At 46.3% G+C, this 22,151-nt stretch overlaps 1 protein-coding gene across 11 annotated transcripts in view; it reads left to right on the top strand.

Annotated features, from left to right (window-relative positions):
• Positions 1 to 293: 293 nt before the first annotated feature.
• The window catches only part of RALGAPB (Ral GTPase activating protein non-catalytic subunit beta), a 157,090-nt gene continuing 135,232 nt past the window's right edge, over positions 294 to 22,151 (top strand). For 8 of the 11 annotated variants that reach the window (XM_068128361.2, XM_078784855.1, XM_078784854.1 and 5 more), the window contains exons 1-6: positions 309 to 433; positions 715 to 931; positions 4,648 to 4,845; positions 8,794 to 8,999; positions 9,275 to 9,444; positions 13,909 to 14,095. In XM_068128361.2, the coding sequence (XP_067984462.2) occupies positions 4,669 to 4,845; positions 8,794 to 8,999; positions 9,275 to 9,444; positions 13,909 to 14,095 (740 nt within the window). In that variant the 5' untranslated portion in view covers positions 309 to 433; positions 715 to 931; positions 4,648 to 4,668. Of the gene's footprint in view, positions 434 to 714; positions 932 to 4,647; positions 4,846 to 8,793; positions 9,000 to 9,274; positions 9,445 to 13,908; positions 14,096 to 22,151 lie in introns of all 11 variants that reach the window. The other 3 variants (XM_078784852.1, XM_068128356.2, XM_078784853.1) reach the window with 2 other exon arrangements.

Genomic DNA, 22,151 nt, shown 5'->3' with positions numbered 1-22,151 from the left:
ATGATAAAACATTCTTATTAATGATTTATTTATATCTAAAAAGCTGAAGATTTATTCTAGTTGTCGTTTTCCTCCTTATACTTTGACTTCAAGTTAACAAGGCGGTGTATTAGTGACGAACGTGGCGGTGTATTGGTCACTGACGTGGCGGTGTATTGATTGCGACGTTCTTGTAATTACGATGCTTGCCATCCCTGTAGACTTGCACATTATAATTAAAATATATATTTTACGACAGTGTGTCTCCTTTAAAATATTTTACTTATTCATTAAAGGTTGTTACTTCGAAATCTATCAAAAAAAAGAGTACGGAAGATGTGGTTGCAGACACGTGACGTGTGTTTTAGTTCCTGTTTGGAGCATCTCATTCTCTGCCATAATCGGTACATCTCAGCAGAGTTTTGTCAGGGAACCTGTGGATTGAATATGGACGGTAACTCCTTAAATGCGCTATATTAACATTTGTGACGAGTCATCGTTGGACTGTTGTTCTCGTATCATATAAACTGGAGCGAAACCCTCAAATATCAAGTTGACGTTTTAAACTGTGTTGCGATGCATTTAATATTAATTTCCTAACATCAACTGACCAAGGAGATCCTAACGAGCATTGTCATTGAATTGCTATGAGTGCATGGACATTCAATGGTGCCATTGTTGATCGATGGGGTTCTCTCATCTCATGTACTCAGGTAAACGCTGCTATCTTTCCAGGTAACGGTGAATGATGGAGCATTGTAATTGCAAGATGAGGAGTAGAACTGCTACCTGGATCTGGTGGAGTTAAATTTGTACAAAGGACAAGCCAGGATATTCACCTGGGCGTACAGGTTGGATATTCACCTGGGAGTACAGGTTGGATATTCACCTGGGAGTTCAGGTTGGATATTCACCTGGGAGTACAGGTTGTTGGTGTTTCGGACCTCGGCAGGTGAGTGAATTAAATGTACAAATGTTGTTTTCGTGAGATTGTAAGTTTTGATTTGGAGTTTATTGTTGCATTATTATAAAGTACAGTGTGTGAAGAGGACTTGAAGCTGTCAGATCAGGTGTCCTTGTAAACATACCGACCACCACTACTTTAACGGCACCGATTATTCCCACCTTTTTGTGTGATCGTCCTGGGAAGGCTTTTTTGTGCCAAGTCTTTCACGAACCGGCTGGACGGGCCTGACTTTCCACCCTTTATGAGCAGAAATTTGTACTTTATTCTTACTTGCTCCTTGCGCAAGACAACGTATGATCTTCAATCACCATCCACGCGAGTGGAGAAGACGCCCTGCTTGACATCCATAGGAAGAAAAGTGTACTTTGTGGTGCAAGGATGGTGACGGCGTACTGTGCCTGCAAAACACCAATCCGACGGTTTGTCATCATTTTGGTTTATTGGGAATGTCAAACACTGGACAAGGCAGTCTGAAGATTGGCATTTGTCTAGTTTTCAATAATAAAACAGTTTCGTAAAACTTATAAATAAACATGTGTAGAAGCTAGAACGGCACTCGGTAGAGAGTTTACCTCCGCCAGGCTGAATAATTTGTGTTTTGTATCCCATTGATAGGCCGGATCTGGGTTCGTATATGAACCAAAATCCAATCGGTTTGTTCTTGTCGCCTAACCAACTCTTCCACCAAGTTTCATCCAAATATGTCAACAACTTTTTGGGATATCGTGCTATATATCGGTTTTAGCCCCATCACTCCATGGTGAAGAATCACTTATTTGAAAAAAAATTCCTATCTGGATCCGTATTCGATCCACCAAAATCGAATTGACTCGTCCTTGTCACGCACAAAACCTGTCCACCAAGTTTTGTCCGAATCCATCCATAACTTTTTGAGATATCCTGTTCAAAAACAGACAAACAGGAAGAAGGAGTGAAAACATAACCTCCATCCACCTTCGGCGGCGGATGTAATAACAATCATATAGAATTACATGAATATGTGTATTCTGCATCAAAATAAATATATGGAATAAAAGTGCAAATTAGCCAGAAATATGGAGACATTTTAGATTGCAATGAAAGGTGTTTCATGAAGGGGAATTGGAAAAAACAAAAAAACAATGGTAATAGAATCATTTAAAAAATACAAAAAGAAGGGGGAATGGGCATTTATGGATGCAATATTTTGAGTCATCATGTAATTGTTATAATACATTCATATCATGGAATTAAGCATGGCAGTCGCGGTTAGAATCGTCGATTGTTTGAGAAGCAGGATAGGATATTCACCTGGACAGGTTAAAAAAAAAGAAAGAAAGTTTTTCATAGTCAGGCTACCTGCTCCGCTAGCTACCTGCTAGATGGTACTACTCCTTCACCATCCTGTTTCACTCGAACATCCGGCTAGCTTGTACAAAACCAAGGATCCAAATTAAAAACCAAATCCATTATTAATGTTTCTGCTCATCTATATTGAGAGAGGTTTGCATGTCTGTCTGTCTGGTGCCATTTTTCTCAGAGGTGGCCAAATGGATCTTCATCAAACTTTCAGATGTTCATCAGTGTGTGTCGTGGGGTGTTTTAAGCAAAAAATAAATCTTTAAAATTTTTAATAAAAAGTTGGACTTTTTATCATTCTACGGGTGTTCCAAAAGGAACCGGCAATTTTGGTTGATAATCTATTTAGAACCACAAATGATACAACGATACCCTTTGGTTTATATGATACAGAAACTCATAAAGTTTTGTGCACACCATAAATACACTTCAATGTGAGCTCCATTTGTTACGCGCAGGACATCAAGGCAGTACACGAGTTCTTGCCACGTTCGACTCAGCATGTTTGCGTCCACCAGTGTGCATGCAGCTGTGATCCGAGAGCGAAGCTCCTGCAGGTTTGGGGGTTATGTCTGGTGATCGTGGAGGCCAGGTGGTTCCTCCGTCCCGGCCAATCCAGCAACCTGGAAATTTTTCATTCTGCACGGCTCAAACGACTAAGGCTCAATGAGGGGGAGTGCCGTCCTGTTGAAGAATGATATCGGGTTGCAGGTCTTCAATCTGTGGGAAGGTGAACCCTTCCAACATGTTCATGTAAATTGTTGAGGTCACTGTTTCCTTCGCAAAGAAAAACAGACCCACCAAGTGGTCATGGAAAATGCCACACCACACATTGACCTTTGGACTGTCACGTATGTGGTAAATGGCCACGTGGGGGTTTTCAGAGCCCCGGATCCTCACCTTGTGCTGGTTGACCTTCCCCGATACATGAAAGCAAGCTCAGTCAGTGAACATGACCTTTTTCAGGTAATCTTCTTCATCCTTTACGTGACTGAGCATTTCCAAGGCAAACAACTTGTGTTTGTATACGTCATTTGGATTGAGTTCCTGCAGAATCTGCACCTTATCGACATAAAGCTTCAGTCTTTTATGCAAAATCCTGTGTACAGTGGTGGTTGGTATTCCCAGTTCTCTGGATGTGCATCGTATTGATTTTCGGGCACTTCGTTGAAATGATTCATGCACTCGTTCAACATTCAACTTGTTCTGTTGCACTAGTGCTTGGTCGACCAATACTTTTCTGTTTCTGACAACTTCCGGTCTCTATAAGCCTCCTGTACCACTCTCTGATACTAGTCCGTGATGGCGGATTGCTTCCATACCTGGTACGAAATTACGCTGAACTTGCGTGTCGGATCTCGGCTCGATGAACCATTCGACGCACTGAGCTTTTCCCTGTGGAGTCGCCATTTTCTTTTCCATTAAATCACCACACCTGAAAATAAAGAAAACTTTGAGTTTCTGTATCATAAAAAATAAAGTGTATCGTTGTATTATTTGTGGTACTAAATATATTAACAACCAAATTTGTCCAGATCTTATTGGAATACCCTGTATATTGCCCAGGGCCGAAGCCTTTTTAGCCCTGTGGATGGTATTATTAAATGATTCCTGACTCATTCCTTGGTGGGTGTAGGAAGGTGTTTTAGGCCCCCACAAAAAACAGGGAAAAAACAAAATTTGATTTCTTCAAAATGAGAACTGGATAAGCACACTCTGCAATGCCAGTTACTTGCTAGTTATTCAAGGGTGAATGGGTTGTAAAGCCAGAGTTTTATACTGTGGGCCTAATTATAGGAAAGCTTGCTGAGTGCATTTAATATAAGTTTCACTTGAGTGACTTGGATAATCGGGCCTCCTTTTATCCCTGAGAAATAAGCTTTTCATTCTGAACAATAATTTTGTCGATTATCATGGTTACTCAGTTATAGCCTGGTGTTGGATTAGCAGTTAGGGTGCCGGCTTGGGATCCTAGGATCCTGGGTTGGAATCCCGGTCGATCGCTAAATTAACGCCATGGGGGTTGACTCAGCCTGTCATCCTTCTGAGGTCGGCAAATTGAGTACCAGTTCACTGGTAATTCCCTGTGTGTCGCAAGAGGCGACTAACAGGGTTGGCGGCAGGAAGGGCATCCGACCGTAAAACTAAAACATTGCTTCAAAAAGGGGATCACGGTGCCCGAAAAAGTCCAACCCCTGCTCTGCGGGGGAAAATGGCCTCAAAAGGTGGTTATTTTTTCTTCTGGTTACTCATGGTTACTCAGTTGTCATCTCGAGCAATATTCTTGTCAAAAACTTGTCATTGTCAAAATTGTCAAAAACAATTGTGCATTCCATTTATCTTTAGTATTTCTCTGCAAACAGGAGCACGGTGTCCATGCAGCTATGTATTCAGAATGGCGTTCCCTGCACAGCGTGTTGGATCGTGACCGTGGCCATCTCAGTGTCTTGCACTGCTACCCAGAAACATGTGCTCGAGATGTGGTGGCGGCAGTGGTGAGACCGCTGGGTCAAGCACCCTGGCCTAGCAATCCAGAATGCCTTTTGCAAACAGATAAACAGGCAAGTACTTTGTTTGAGACTTTTTTGTACTTTTGCCATCAGATGTGTAAATACAGTCGCCCGGTGATCCGTTTTGCCATCAGATGTGTAAATACAGTCGCCCGGTGATCCGTTTTGCAAATCAGATGTGTCAGATTTAGTCAGATCAGATTTAGTCAGATTTAGTCAGCAGCCTCTTCAAAACGTGCATTGTCAAGCAACGACCCTCACTCGGTTTCGTGAATTAACGTTTGGTAACTAAAAGTGGTGTATGTTTATGTCCAGGGAACAAGTTCACTTACATCGGTCGGTTGAGAAACCAAGAGCAAATATCACTGAAAAGAGAGACATTGTCTAACGTTTTCGTCTTTTGCCCGTCAGAATAATCGCAAGAATACCATAAATCAAAGATCAAAGCAATCTATGCTGACAGGCGGTTGCTGATTTGCTCACATGACAAACGCTGATTGACAAACGTCCGTGCACTTCATAGCTGCTGGACAACTAGGGGAAAGAACATGTCTCCGCAATGCTGTAATTGCATCAAAACAAGCGTACTGCTTGCAAAGAACGAGATTACACGAGTGCGTACAAGTGTGGTCTCAAGTGTGCGTAAATATTGTGCACTGCATGCTCAGGCCATGATTTAAAAGCAATCGACGAAATAGTTTTCTGTGCATTCTGCCTCTGTGCAGACGTCATCCAATCACAGAATCACAATTTTGAGCAATTATTTGGTTTAGTTTTTGCAGGTGCAGGCTTCTTGTATTCAACCTGTAACTTGCCTGTTCCTAATCGCCAATGGAATGCGCTGTTTTATTTGATCGTCCAACCTTTTGGATGTATGGCCGACATACCTGGCATCGCACCGGCACTGAAACTCATGAATAACACGAGAACGACACTCAGTAGAGAGCATCCCTCCACGAGGTTAACAGTTTACGTTTTGTATCCCATTGATGGGCCGGATCTGCATTCGGACCTGAACCAAGAACGAATCGGCTTGTTGTCACCTAACCAACTCGTCCACCAAGTTCAATCATAACTCGTCCATAACTTTTTTAAATATTATGTTATATATCGCTTTTTGCCCGATCTCTAAATGGTGAAGAATCACTTAAAACATCGAATAAATCTCGTATCCTAATCCATATTCAGATCTTCACCCAGGTCGAATCGATTTGTTCTTGTCACACACGCAACCTATCCACCAAGTTTCATCCAAATCCGTCCATAACTTTTTGAGATATCCTGCTATATATACTCAATGGTGAAGAATCACTTTTAAAATTATACGAGCTGGATCCAGATTCGAATCTTCACCAAATCGATTCTTCCTTGTCACACACACAACCTCTCCACCGAGTTTAGTCCTAATCCGTCCACAACCTTTTGAGATACCCTGCTATGTATCGTTTTGACCCGATCTCCCAATGGTGAAGAATCACTTTTAAAATTATACGAGCCGGATCCGAATCTTGATCAAAATCTAATCATTCCGTCCTTGTCAAATACACTACCTCTCCACCAAATTTTGTCCGAATCTGTCCGCAACCTTTTGAGATATCTTGTTCACAAACAAACACAGACAAACAGACAGGGGTGAAAACATAACCTCCATCCACCTTCGGTGGCGGCGGTGATTATTCAATTTTGTGGTAGGCACCACATCTGTCTGGGTCGGAGGGAGCATTTTATCAGTGGTAAATAGCACTCACGTTGCAACCGAACGACAGCAGCGTGATACACTTGCTTAACCTTTCGTTCAAATTTTTGAGAGATTTTACCTCTCCATGGCAGCTTTATGTAGACCTGACGCTTCTCACGTCCAGAGATAGCGGTCTTCGACTTTGATTCTCTGTCTTTGATAATGCTTTTAAAAAGGGTAATATTTCTATACTTCTTTATAACACTGACTTGAGACATGATGGAGAAATTCATCACCTTAGACCAGTTTCACTCGTTTTGCAACAGTCATTGCTGATATATAATATCTCTCTAATTCTCTTAGATCCATGGGTTGTGCTAATCAGTTTGTTATTTGTCAAAAATGTTAACATTTTTCAAGATCAATAGAAGCATCCTCGGATGATGCTAATAGTGCAACACATTCCATCATTGATACTGCTGGTAGTCAAGAATTGTGCAGCATACTCGTCGTTTGACGTTACACCTCGACAAAGCAGCACTCAACGCACCTGGACATAAAAAAAATACTGTGGTCAACAAGCAACCATAAGACACCCACATCATCATTATATTATATTGTATGTATTGTATTGTTATGTTTGTGGGGGGTAGGGGAATGAAATACCTTGGCCAATATAGAATCGTATAAATTAGCATGCTCCGAGTGTCACGAAGAAGAAGAACCCACCTCGATGTATCTAAGTAGTGTCGAATGTCCGGGTAAGAACGTATATGTGTCTCCATACGAGGGGTGGAGCTATGCTAATTAGGTAGGGCTTAAGGATAAACCCCAGTGTGTAATTGCCCTGTGATTTTTCACTTCATTGTTATTGCATCAAAAATGGCCGCCATTACAACTACAACGATTGCACGGTAAATTGACTCATTCGCTCACAACGCCGCCAGGGCTAGCCAACACCCAGCACATTTGCCGATCGGCAAGGATACGACGTCATCCGAACATTCCTGAATGGAGATTGGACTCCGCCCCCGATGACTCGTAACGCGGAGGCCATGCCCCGGCCTTAATGATTGAGTAGAGCGATGATTGGACAGAGTGCGATGTCAGCGTGGAACATTCGGGAGAGCTGAAGGCAAAAAGAACGCGGTTTCGCCATTTTGTCTCTCACTCTGTCCTGGCGCTGGTTGGAGGTAGTTGCATTTCCTCCTTGTTCCGGCTTGGTCGTGGGCATGTGGTCTTTGGTTCCTGTGCGCTCTTGGGAAAGGCCTGGTGAGGAACAGCGGTTCTGAACAGTCGGAACTACAAGGCACATGATCGAAGACGTCGAAGAGCGACTCCGCGCCATTTTGTGTTTCCCGTGCGGTGGTTTGGAGGCGACGAGCGACCGGCAAGCCTTACCAGCCATTTGGGGATGCAAAGCTGAGTGCCGGCCAATTACCAAAGCATTATTTATTTTTATTTTACTTTCGTTTTCCCCATGTTTGAATGTGAGTCTGTGTGGAGACGTCTCATTTCGGAGTTTTCGTTTTTACCTCACCTTTCATTGTTATTTGCATTTATTTTCATTAAATCATTATTTGTCGAATCTTAGTTTTCTTGTATTGTGGATTTTGCTGTCCCGTCTTTATGTGTGTGGGTTCAGGATAACCCCGGCGTGTGTTCTCGATCAGGTAAGACTTTGAACCTTCCCACACGTGTCACTACCGCCAAGTTGGGTATACGCCTCAGAGTTAAAGCTCGTTTTGGCCATTCGTCCTATTGGGGTCTTAACCCCGGGGACACGATAGTATTATATATGAGGAAGGCTGCAAAATTGTGTTCAAATCCCTCTTTCATAGCGATTTTGGCAGCCATCTTCGATTTATGTGAATGAAATGACCTCCAATCACATAAGCATTGCCATCAATTGATTTCACATGGTCAAGAACACTTTATCAGACACCTAGATCATGTTTCTAGCACCACTACTTGAGGTGATATGCATATTTGATTATTTTCATAGATACGCTAATTTAGGGGTAACGGAAAATCTTTGAGAAGGGCTGCAGAGCAACCTGATTGGATCTGGGCTTAACACCCAGACTTTGTTCAAAGGTCTTTGCATATATAGCAATAATATATTGGGTGATGCCTTGCATAAACAATGGACACAAACTACCCACCAGAGCCAGGACTATAGACAATGGCTTTATTTTCAGCGATATTTAAATTGTGTTGTACAAAGCGTTTATTCAAGAGCAAATAGGTAATCATGAATTTGTATAAAGCTGGATCCAGTAAATTTGGCTGAACTTTTGTCTGTTTTCACTTTCTTTCAGGTGAAATGGACGATGGAAGTATTGGGATTTGGGTTAACGTTGCCGTTGGATGGCGATGTCGTAAAGCGATGCGTGGACGTGTATATGGAGTGGCTGAATGCTTTTTCTGATTTGCACAACACACTGGTGCCACTTCCTGTTCGCCAACAGCCAAATTCTTATGCCCGCTGCTTGCTCAAGCATCTTTACAATCTATTTGTGCCTCGGTACCCATCGCTTTGTACACCATGTTTTAACCACATAACCCCTTACTGATTATACAGTACAACCAACACTGCCTACCCCACCCCCACTTCCTCTATCTACACAACAACCCCACCTCCTTCTTTCCCTCTGCAATTGGAGCAATTAGCTGTTCGTTTTGTGTCTTCCCTTCCCTTTTTCAATGCTCATTCTTTGAATGAATTAACAATTTTGTTGCCTTGGGCACTGCAATGGTTATGAGTCCCTCTCTTTGCTGATTCCATCATTGCCTTGGCAGTGGCAATGGCAGTGTGGATCGTCAGGTGGACTTGTGCCGTTCAGTGCTGTCATCGCTGCAGCACTTAGCACGAGGTCTGGGGGACAGCCTGGAGCGAGAGACTTGGGAAGGCCTTCTCGTGTTTCTGCTGCGTGTCTCTGATACCCTGCTTGCACCACCGACCCAGCATGGTATTTTGTTTGCTTTTAATTTTATAAACAGTGGTTTACAGATGTAGTTATACATGTTGAGAATAATTCAGGGTTGGATACATCGTTAATACTAGAATGGCACTTGGTTGAGCACATACTTCCAACAACTGAACATGTTGTTATGTTTGTGGGGTAGTGATATGTAGAGTCAGGTAGATTTGTATAGGTAGGTGCTCCGATGATCGTGATAAGAACCATCACCATGTAATTTTTGTTTAGCCAAATGTCGGGTTAAGTGTATCTTCGTGGTCATACAAGGAGGGCCCTCGTAATAACTAGTTGTAGGGATTATGTTAAGTATCCCCTGTACGTCATACCTCCGTAGTCATCCCTTTGTCCCTTATGGCACTGCATTCGACACTAGGAATCCATTGCCATTGGTACACTAATTAATTATTACCAACAATAAAAACCCCCGGAAGCCCAGAAGGAAGCTTTGTCACCCATTGTACCAACCTGGTGAGGGAACATCGAACAGGACAGACGACTCCGTTAAGCCACACCCCGGAGAGCCACGACTGGTCGGGGGGGTTTTATGGGCAGACAGTGATTGGTTAGCGCGGGGAAGCACGGTTGGACAGTGATTGGTTGAGGAGGAGAGCGTGAAGCGCTCGGTTAATGGTGAAGGACTGACACGAGAAGAACATTCTAGAGGTCGAGAGGCAACGGACTGATTGGGCAGGGTAGAGAGATGACGTCAGAGGAGGGATGATAAAAGATCAATCGGGCGACATTCTCTGGCTCTTCTTCTTCTCTTTCTGTCCTTTGTCCCCTGTTTCCTTCCTTTGTCCTCTGGCTTTTGTCCTTAGCCCTTACTTCTTCTGCTTCTGGGGCTGGTGTATTGATTCTGGAAACGCCAACGAACAGGCGCTAGTGGCGCAGTTGAGGAAGAGGTCGCGGTTTGTGGACTCAGTGGGAGAGGCGGAAGCTTCACAGCTGAGGCCGTGCCGAACGCACCGAGAGGCAGCGAGACTCCACCGCGAGCGGTCGGGGGGGGGGGGGGGAGTGGGGGGGGGGTGTGGGTGGGTGTTTCAAGGCGCATTTGAGGCCTGATTCCCACGCGTGGGTCGGAGCCAGTCAGCGTGTGTTCCCACCAAGAACGGGGCTGAGTCCAGACAGCGCGCTCAGGGCCGACGAGTGCAAGCGAAAGAACCCCAACTGATCAGCAAAGTCGCACATTAAATCCTAACCCCTATTTATTTTGTTAGTTTATCCCCTGTGCGTGTGTGTGTCTGTAATATGAGCACTCCATTTAGAGGGATTAGTTCACCGCATTTGCCTTGTTTGTTACCGGCCTTTCGTTTCAATAAAGCCGGCGTTTATTTTTGTACATAAAATCCGGTTGGTTTGAGTTATTTTTGCAGGGTGAAGACGTCGTATGTCTGTCCGTCCGTACGGGATAAACCTCGTTTTTCTCAGCAACCTAGCTCGGCTAGCTCGGCTTCACGCTGTTGAAACCAAAGCTTTCAGAATTATTGGAATCTCCCGCGATGAAGCTATCTCTGAGGGCCTTTCACTCACTCACCGCAGGCAGGTAGGTGGTCTTTCTGTCTTCTACCGACTCCTCTCCGGCCTTGCACCCCCAGCTCTCTCTGTGCTCTGTCCCCCAAATATTCCTACAGGTCGCACAAGATCTGCCAGCAACCCTCTGATGGTTAAACTGCCGAAATCTCGGCTCTCCGCTCACCTTCACTCTTTCATTCCTCTTTTCTCCCGCCTCTGGAACAAACTCCCTCACTCCCTTCAATCCCACTCCTCCCTCCAGGTCTTTAAAACAGCTGTTCACCACCATCTCTTATCTTCCCCCATCCAAAACCTTGATCTTTTCTACCCCCGCTAATTCACCCCAGATCCACCTTGTTTGAAATTCCAACTTCTTTCCTGGAAGTCCTGGCAGTGTCCATATGTTTTATACCTCTCCCACTGCCCCCTTCCCACGCCCCCCCCCCCCCAAAGCCCTCGCCCTCTCTCAGATCTCTCGATGTCTCCATGTCTCTCGGTCCCTGCTCTCAAATGTTGTGTTTGTGTCCTTCCCCCTCTCTCCCCATCTTGTCTACCGCTCCCTATGTTATATGTTTTATGTGTCGGTTTGTCTTTCTGTGTGTTCATGTGATTAATGTTCGCTCTTTCACGAGCCTCGATATTGTATACAAAAAAAAAAAAAAAAAAAAAAAAAAAAAACCATATGTCCGATTGAGATGAAACTTTAAGATTTCAGGAGTGGCACCCATGAAGAATGTTTTTATGATAATTGTGGCGTCATAGGTCATGTTGTATAGCAGCCATCTTGGATGGAAAAACGAACCTCATCCGATCAACACAAAAGGAACCTTGTCCGACACAAACGTGATCCCCTACCCATACATATGCAGAGTACACATTTTCTGTCATATGTCATGTACGTTGGCAGCCATATTGGCTTGAAAGCCGATATTAAAAAAAAATCCTTTGTCCAAAAAACATTTCACCGGTCGATGTGAAACCTGTCCTGTGGTAAACATGTGATGCTTCAAAACAGCTGAAGGCATTTAAACCAAACTTGTTTATTTTTATGACGGTGAATGAGTGAATTTAGTGACATGTACCCATTGTCACGGGCAGGGACTACGTGGAGGCACAGTTGCATTGCTCTAGTTTTTTATATATACAAATTCAAGGCTCATGGAAGTGATCGAACATGGAACAGATCAGGACGCAACAGAACAAAAGGGACAGCATAAAGACGGGGGAAACACAGCAGTGCCAAGGGACAAAATAGAGGAAGACTTAAACAAGCGAGAAATGTGGAGAGGAATGAGGGGAAGGGAAGGGGAGGATGATTGGGATGGACAAGATGGATACAGAAGCAAATTCTCAGAAATGAGAACCTGGCAATTTGGAAAGAGGTGGGGTTGGTGGATGGGTGGATGGTTAATGAAGGTAGAAATGATCATGGTTTTGGATTGGGAACAATCTGAGATGGTGGTGAAAAGCAGTCTTGAAGACCTGGAGGGAAGAATGGGATTAAAGAAAATGTGAACTCCGATGCACCTACAAAACCTTCATCCACAGCTTGAAGGAGTACTGCTTTCCCCTGTGGCTGGTCCCACATATTTCCTCAAGGCACATATGGTCCACCATCAAACCCTTTCAGGTGAAACTACCCAAGTCCAGGACCACTGCACACCGCCACTCATTAGTTGCTCTTTGTCCCACCTATGGAACCAACTTCCACATCCTCTTCAACCTCATTCTTCCCTCCAGGTCTTAAGACAACAGTTCACCATCTCAGATCATCCCCAATCCAAAAAGATGATCCTTTATACCCTCACTAACCCCTACCCCAAAGCCCCCTCCTTCCAAATTTCCTTTTTTTCCCTCCTGAGGGTTGACTTACGTATCCATCTGGTCCACCCGTGCTACTTTCTCACCTCCCAATCCTCCCAACACCCGTTGTTTGTTCCAGTCTCCCTCTATCTTGTCCTTCAACTCCTCTGTTGGTGTCTCCGCCTTCTGTTCCTTTTGTCATGTTATGGCCTGATCTGTTCAGTGCACTAGCTCTTTCACAAGTCTTGACTCTGTATCCAAAAAAAACAAAAAACAACAACAACAATCTTCGTTTGTATGCACAAAGCTGCGGGGTAGCAACATTGGATGAGGGCACGGCTATGCCGCTGATGCAATGCCCTCTGCTGGTTCGGGCATGAATTTGTAATTTGTTTATGGTGTTGGTGATAGCTCGCCTACTCTTTGCGAAGGACACCATGGGATATTTAACCTCCAGTTGTCCACCAACTAATGTCAGCAGACGGAACACCCATATAAGGGTGGCACACACGTTGATTAATCACTGTGCCTGTGAAACACCGGGATGACAGACAACTTAGAGGCAAGTGTGTGTACCTCTAGTTTATTTTTGTGCATGATGAAATTGTAACCTGACTCTTTAGCTGATCTGATTTCTTAATTTAAATAGAGCGACTGAAATCCTTTCAAAGAATTGTTTCAAAGGATGTGCATGGTAAGAAAGTCCAACTTCCTTCCAGTGGTTTCAACACTTTACAGGAGATTACAGTGATTCTTCACCATTGAGAGATGGGTCCAAAAACGATATACTGTATAGCATGATATTTCCAAAAATTGTTTATGGATTATGACAAAACTTGGTGGATGAATTTGGAAGATGACAAGAACAAACTGATTAGATTTTGGCGATGCAGATCTGGCCTATCAGTGGGTTACAAAACGCAAACGATTCAGCCTGGCGGAGGTATGCGCTCCACCGACTGCTGTTTTAGTTCAGAATGTAATAATTCTTTGCAACCGGTATGTTACGTAACGTGAGTATTAAAATAAGTTTCTTAACCTGGCATGGAGCAAACATTTCAAACCCTGTATAATTTAAAGTTCTGAAATTGTGTATTCGCCTTCACCAAACAATCATGAATGATTATGTATTGCCAGGTGGGCTTGCAGACCTGCTGGCTGAGCGTCTCGTTGCCGTGCTGCTGGAAGTGTGGCTCGCCGCATGCTCCCACTGCTTCCCGACTCCTCCTTACTGGCGGACAGCACGCGAGTTGATCTCCACGTGGCGCCACCATCCTGCTGTTGTGACACAGTGGAACCGAATCTCTGCAGTACTTACCTCAAGGTACTATGCAAACTTCCTTTTCAAAAGGACATGGAAGTGGTAAGCGGATACTTCCTTTTGGATCTGGAAGTTGTTTTTTGTTTTATACTTGGAAGTGTTTATTTAAAAATTATATGCATTACCTTTTACAGTATTCACCATACCAGCTTTGAACATGTACTTGGCCCATTCTCTTCTGTTGTTGGCTGTAATCTGTATTTTCGGGTTTCAGAAGGTGTAACAGTGCCCTCGCAGGACTCGAAGTGTCCACCTCCGTTCCGGCCTAGGATCACGTTTCAACGACCAAGTTGTGATGGTTTCTTGTTCTCATATCTTTATTCCGGGGGTTCTTTTCAGTATTGTTATGAACACCGGACAGCCTCCAGGTGTTTGTTTGTAGTATCCTCAGTATAGTTTTCACAATTCCAGTGAAATTGTTTCTGATTATTCACGTTGCTCCAACCGTCATTGGCACAATGTTGCCACTCTCAGCCTGAAGGTTGTTTTCACTTCATTATTTAGGCCAAAGTCACTGGGTACTGACACCTCGATTAGCATTGTTGTCCTTTCCCTTTTGCATTTGAGCGCTATGTCGGTTTGTAATGCTTTGTTTTGTCCGTGCACGCTTGGTGGGAGGGATGGTCAAGTCAAGTCGTACATGAGCACAATGTCTTCATTAAAGTCCCTCCAGTTATTAATCTCCAGACATTATACTGTGCCCTATGTTATTAGCTTCAATGATCCTTCCACTGGAGCTTCAATGTTTCCTTTTGGTTTGTGCTTCCATGACTTCTCTGAAATTAGGATCTTGAAGTATTTGCAAATGTGCCAGTGGATTACTCTGCATGTGCACTACCTTGGGGCATCCCAGCATTAACAGGGAGAGGAGATGAAAGGATTCTGTTGAGAGCCAGCCACATGTTGACTACGAGACTAGAGGAAGTCAGTAAGCCATGCGTGGAGTTGGCCTTGGATGCCATAGGCAGAGTTTGGAGAACAAGGCGGGATGCTAGACTGTATCGAAAGTTTGAGGTATGTCTAGAGAGACGGCCCTGATCTCATGTCTATCGGATCGGTTTTTGCACCTCGTTCATGTAATGCTGTGATATTGGTGGATTTCCAAGCTGATGGAGGATGACCTTGGGAAATGATAAGATGATGACCTGAAAAGGGCAGAGAGAGGAAGTGCAAGAGCGGCAGAGCAGGTTTTTAGGACGTGTGAGGTGATGCTGTCTGGTCCAGTTGCAGAATCAGTGTCAAGGTTTCAAAGAAACTTCTCCACCTTTGCAGTTGCAAAAGACAGAGTCCAGGACCAGTTGGGTATGACTGGAAAGGGTAGGTACAGGTAGTGAGGGGTTGGGGACACCTACTTGAAAGCAAATACCGAATTTAGGCATTTGGCTTTGTTTCCAGCAGAGTTGGCTGTAGTGCCATTTGAAGTGAGGAAAGGGATGAAGGGGAATATACACCAAATAAAGACTTAACAAGGCATCACCACCACCTTGTTGTGGGCTTTTTGGAATGATCTGATCTGCATTTGCTTTCCAGGAAGGGCAGGCAAAATGTTTCAGAACAACTGCTTCACGACAGGATTCAGTGTACAATGGGTCGGAAGAAGGGTAGGATAATGGAAGACGAGATGGGATGAATCTGTGCATGAGAGATACCAGGTTTCTGTGGAAGAATTCCGAGGTTGAGTTAACATCAGGGGCAGAATATATGGGAGACCAGTCCTGAAGGGAGATTTCTCCTACAGTTCCTGCCAATCTCACCAGCACATTATGTTGACTCTCACAATCATATGATCGGATCAGACAGCTCCACTGATTTGTTTTCTTCATGTCTATGCACAAAGTTGATTTGAGAGTCTGTTGATCCTTTTACGCACTCGGCCGAATCCTAGTCATCATTATTTGCATTCGCAGCTCAATCAGACCTCCACCACCTCATCTTGGTAGGTACATTCTCGTGATGCACTGGTTCTTGTAAAACATTTTGTGAATAGAAAGCAAATTTACTTATTAATCTCTAGAGTCTCCAGGCCCAACCAGCACACCTATGTTGGGCTTCCCGATGTCTCACAAAGGGAAAGGCCACTAAAACCTCTACCTCATCCATCCTGTGTTATTCTTTCATCTGTCCTACTTATTTGAACAAGTATGCTCTTGTGATTAGTTTACTTCAAGGTTTAAACTTGGAGACCTTTTCCGTCTGGCTAATTGTATTGTCGCGTTTCCATATGGTCTTTACTCATTGTTTCCTCAATGTATTGGTCTTTACTCATTGTTTCCTCAATGTCCCCCCCATCCCGGTTATTGATACGAGCTGAAGTACCTGGTGTTGCCCAGGAAGGGAGGGGAAAGGAAGGGGCGGGGCGGGGTGGGGCAGGGGTGGCAGAGAGAGAGAGAGAGACAGAGACAGATGCAGATTTTTTTGTCTTTTATAGTAAGGTATAGATAAAACTTTTCTACAAAGGCATTACCGATGTGGATTTTGAGCTGTTGAATTGTCCTCCAGCGTAACAAACTTCCCTTGTAAAACTGTATGTGCCAAAACCACTATGTCAGGGACATTGATTAATCATAACCACATGGCCCCGTGGAGTCACGTGTGTGCAAAAAGCCTCCACTTGGCATCTTGGTAGTTTATGTTCAGCAGTCTCACATTGGTTGTTAGGGAGACTGAGTGTGTTACAATACTTAATCTATCTATAATTCCACTAATCTCTGTGTGTATGTTTGTATGTATTGTTGCGAATATGGAATTTGGCCTCCATATCCGCTTGTAAATATTCCCCTATTTCCCCAATACTCCCCAACTATCCCCAATCCCCCATTCCCTAGTCCCATTGTCTGTAAACAACAATCAGTAGAGCCGACCTGCCCCTTATTCCCCCATTAAATGTCGTGCCCAGGTCCACCGCACCACACGTAGACAACTTTCGGACATCTTGCTAGTTATTCTTAGTCTATGTCAGTTAAGGCCTCGTTTCCATTAATTATGACTCTTCGTTGCACCAGAATGTGATTATATGGCACCAGTAGTGAGTTTAGGACCTTTCCCATACCTCCTCCCATCTTCTTCCCCGTCTACAACAACAGAGGGGCACGGCGCTGCGCGGGGGGGAGTGTGCGTCCTCCCACCGGCTCGGTTAGCCGCCATCGACAATGCGCTTCAGACAACGCGCTCCAGACCATGCGCTCCACGGGGTTACCACAAAGGGGCTGGCTGTCAGCTCCTCGTCAAGGGCGGAGCCTGGTAAACCCCCCGCACGCACCCAATGAGAAGCAACGTGCCGATTCCACGAGGCGGAGCTAACGAGCCGAGGGCGTGTCACTCCCCGCCGGATATACGCGGCCACGTAGCGGACGTGACGTGAGATGCGCCCCCAGCTTGAGCAGACAAGACGCCATCCGAGCGCTGCGACCTCCCCGCATCTCTAGACCGGACCGGGTCGACCCTGTCCTTGAGCCAAGAGTGCACCTTGAGCCATCGATACCCGCTGTCCTTTCCATCAATCCCCGTGTGAGTCAGCTTTGTCCCGTTTATCTGTCGTCTGTTGGGAATAATATAAGATTGTGTCTAAGTGCTTGTCTTTCTATGTTGTACCTCTCGTCCCTGTAATCTGACCTTCCGAACGAATATAATCTCCTCCGGAGGTCTTGAGAACTGAACCCTGGGTGTCGTGTCATTTGAAACCCAGCCGTGTGTCCTTTTCCTTTGTTGCCTTTATTGGCCTAGCGCAGCGCGATTAGTCAACGTTCGGGTATAATCGGGTAACTTGTGCAGACGTGGTCATACCAAAACCGCTCGGTGAATAACATCCAAGCCACGTCTGTAACAATTGGTGTCGAGGAGTGGAATTCGAACCCGGGACTAAATTTATTAGGCCCAAATTTGTAACAAGTAGAATCGATTCGGAGCGCGTTTACTGCGCTCGACGAAATTATAACGGTCGAAATTTTGTTTTGTTGTATAAAAACCCGTATTTTGAAAGTCGCGCTATGGCAGACCAAGACAGCTGGGGTCCGGTAGGGGAGAGTGAAGCAGGGTCGATCCAGGACCAAATTGAGGGACAAGAGGAGAGCGAAGCAGTGAGGGTAGCAGATTCGCAAAATAGCGTCGTCACGCACGAGGTAACGGGCGCGCGAAATGGCGCCTCGCAAATAGCTACGGCGGCCGCACCCGCTGCACAAGTGGGAGGGATGGCCCAAATGCAGGCCCTCATGGAGCAATTTATGGCGCAAATGCAGGCGTTCCTCAACCTGCAGAAGGACGATATGAGGGCTAATAGTGAGCAAATGAGGGCTGATAGTAAGCGATTGGGTGAGCGATTGGAGGACCAAATGGGGGTAATGGGGAACCGGATGGAGGCTCAGAATGAGCAATTGGGGGTAATGGGGAACCGGATGGATGCTCAGGGTGAGCGATTGGAGGGCAAAATAGGGGTAATGAGGGACGAAGCGAGGGGTACCAGTGAGGGATTAGACAATAATTTTAAGGGATTAGACATGAAATTTGGGAAATTAGACGATAGATTAGGGGAAATACAGGAGGGGTTAACGGGGGTAGAAAACAGAATGGCCGCTCAAGAGAATCAAATGGAAGGGATGCAAAAAGGGTTAGAGGGGTTAGAAAACACCATGGAAGGCAAATTGAGGGACATGAGGGACCAAGCGGAAAGGGAAGTTAACCAAATGGGGCAGCAGATAGAGGGGGTCAGAATGGGGGTAGAAACCAAACTGGATGCTCACAGGGAGGAAATGGAGCAGATGAGGGTGGCATCTGGGCAGGAGATGCAAGTGATGGGAGAAGAGATCAGAAGAGGTGTGAGTGAGGAGGTCGGAGGAGTGCGCGAGGAGGTGAGGCACTGTAAGGAGCGCATGGAGAAGGAGGTGAGAAAGGGGACTGTAAAATTGCAAGGGGGCATAGAGGACCTGACGCAGGAGGTGGAGCAGCTGACGGTGGGACAAACGGAGTTAGTGGAGCAGGTTCAAAGGAACACTGCGGTATTAGGAGGGTTAAAAGCGACACAAAACGACATAAAAAACGACCTGATAGCGACAAAGAGGGAATGTCAGATGGTACGTGAGGGACTGACAACGAGGTTGGACGAGGTGATAGAGGTAATGGAGACGACGGACCGGCAGGTGAGGACGCACATGGAAACGGTCAAGGTAGCCTTAGAGGATGAGCTTGAGGAGACGTACCGGGACATAAAAGAGGTGAAGCAGAAATTAGAAGAAGTGGAAGAAGGGATGAGCGAAATTAAGAAGCGACGGAGAGGGGATAAGAAAGAGATAAAAGAGGAGATAAAAGAATTGGTCCAAAGTCTGTGTTTGGATCGTGATGATGTGCTCATTAACCGGATGAGGGATTCGCAGGTGATGGAGGAGAAGCGAAGAGGAAGAGGACCCGGTGTAAGTGGTGACCAATATGGTCGTGCGTATGATGCGCCAGGGGATTTAATAAGCTTGGGGGTCGAGATAGACCCGGGTGTTCGTGAGAGGCCGTGGGTGAAGTGTGCGACAGGTCTGGTGTGCGAAAAAGGAGGTGTGCAAGAAAGTCCGACTCTGGGGTGTGTGAGGAAAAAGTGCGTGCCAAGGAGTAGTGAGGGTGCTGGCGAGAATGAGTCGGTCGTAGCGCGTGTGCGAGGGGGCACATGGAAGCGCGGTGTGGTGAGTGTTGCAGAGGGTGTGACGGGAGAGTGTGCGCGAGAGAGGTGTGTAACGGACGGGTGCATGAGGAAAGAGTGCGTTGTCAAAGGCAAGGAAGAATGCACACCTGTGGTGAGTGTTACAGAGGGTGTGACGGGAGAGTGTGCGCGAGGAAGGTGTGTGACGGACAGGTGCATGGGGAAAGAGTGCGCTGTCAAAGGCAAGGAAGAATGCACACCTGTGGTGAGTGTTACAGAGGGTGTGACGGGAGAGTGTGCGCGAGAAAGGTGTGTGACGGACAGGTGCATGGGGAAAGAGTGCGCTGTCAAGAGTAAGGGTGAGTGCGCTGTCAGGAATGGAGGTGAAAGTAGTGAGAGTGACATGGAGCGTGAGTTAGTTGTGACAGGTGAGCGAGGATGTACACCTGGGATGGAAGGATGCACACCTGGAATGGTAGAGCGTGATTGGGAATGCACGCTGGAGTTGGTGGTGAGGCACGTGGTTGGGTGTGCGAATGAGGGCACACCTGTGATTGTCACAGAGGAGGTGACCGAGGAGGGGGCGCGAAGCGGTGTATTGGTGAGGTGTGCGAGCAACGAATGTGTGCCAAAGTGTTTGGTGGTCAGGTGTGTGACCAAGGCTGTGAGTGGAATGGGTGTACCTGGGTGTGTAAGGAAAGGTACGAGGAGCATGGGCACGGCTGGATGTGTGAGCAAGGAACGGGCTGCGGGGTGTAAGCGTCCAGGTGAAGCATCGACGTTAGACGGGGTAGAGTTTAGAACGACTTATAGCCGAATCGGGCCCGCGGTGCGTGCCGGGCTTCGCGTGCCGCGAGAACCAGCGGGGATCCGAGCCACGGCGGGTTCGAAAGGACCGCCGTGCGCGATCCACGCTGGGCCTCGCTTTGAACGGCCGCGTCTGTGCTCCACTAGGCGGGGCTGGCAGCCCGATAGAAAGGGGCGTCATGGCGACCACTTTTTGGTGAGACGTGCCGGCAGGTCTAGATCGGGGCATTGGATGGCTCCGTGCCAAGATGGTGCGTGGGATCTCGGCCCGGGTAAACCTCCTTCCCTGCACCGAATGCGGGATGTATCCAGCCGCTGGCACAAAACAACCAGCATCCATTGCTTGGCTTTACGAAGCCGGGCTTTGGACAGGGATTGGCGCACCGAGAGGTATTAGTGAGTCGACTGGGTGATGAGGTTAGTGTTTTGGATCCAAAATTAGAGAAAAACAAAATTTGATGATTGGCAAGGGATTGGCAGTAGTGATTGGCAGATGATGGGTAGTGATTGGCAAATTTTTAATTTGTTGAAATTTGATGTGCAAAATTGGTAGTGAGAGACCCCCGACGTGGTGGGATGGCATCCCTGCCACCCTTCCCATGTGTGGGGGGCAAAGGAGCAATAGTTTATGGGGTGTATGGCAGTGAAAACTAGCCCGGGTGGGTTAGAATATTGTGTGTAGGGATCTAGCGAAGATGACATTAGGTGACGATAAGTTTAGTTAGTGACTGATACCTGTAGTGGGGAAGCAGGTAGATTAGTATGGATGATAATGACGTGGGAGCGCAATAGTTTAAAGGGACGACTGGGAAGCGCAAGTTTCAGAAGGGAGTAGTTAGCTGAGATGATGCCGTGTGTGTGAGAATTGAACAGGTGTGATTGCACAGGTGTGCAACTGGACAGGTGTGTGGAGCAGTGTGTGAGTAATGAGTGTTGTGGATCAGCGCGAATGCGCTTGGGGAGAGAAGGGTGCAGGTGGCACCAGGTGTGAGAGCACAGGTGTGCAGGTACAGGTGTGTGGAGAGAGTTGGAGTAAGTGGTACGGAGTGGTGTGCATGGTGCGAAGGTGTGGATGGGGGAAGAGTGGACCCCTTTCACGAATACCCGGGGCGGGTAGTGTAAGTGTTAGGTAGAGGGTATAGGTAAGTTGTGGTTGGATATTGGCATCTGTGGTGCGGTTGCAGAATGGTGTTGTGAATGGGTGCATTAGTGTTGTGGAAATGGCTGGGCGTGTAGCCTGTTAGTGTGTGTAGTTGGTTGGGCACTCCACCACTGTGAGGATGTCGGCCAGGTGAGGCCGCAGGTGGGCTCTGGGAGCCGGTAGAGTTGTGGATGGGGCCCGAGGATCCGGAGGATGGACCCGGGTAGCCCAGTGCCAGAGAGGGCACCGAGTGGGGAGAGTGCCAGAGGGCCTTCCCCTGGTAGTTAGGTTAGGGTAAGGAGCAGGTAAGCTCGGGGGCAACTGCAGTGGTGGAGGTGTGCAGGTGGGTAGACCCACTGGGAGAGGTACACGTCGCAGCCCAGAAATTGTACGAGGGCACCGGGAGATGAATCGGGGGAGTGAGACCCCAAATTAAAGAGCACCACAGTTTGGCCAATGGGAATTGGTTTTTAGAACCCATAGTGTAAGAGGGC

The sequence above is a fragment of the Myxine glutinosa genome, chromosome 9 (genome assembly GCF_964187855.1).
Source record: "Myxine glutinosa chromosome 9, kmMyxGlut1.1, whole genome shotgun sequence".
In the NCBI taxonomy this organism is placed as follows: domain Eukaryota; kingdom Metazoa; phylum Chordata; class Myxini; order Myxiniformes; family Myxinidae; genus Myxine; species Myxine glutinosa.
Note: the sequence above shows the minus strand (reverse complement) of the source record. Positions and strands in the feature narration are given on the sequence as shown.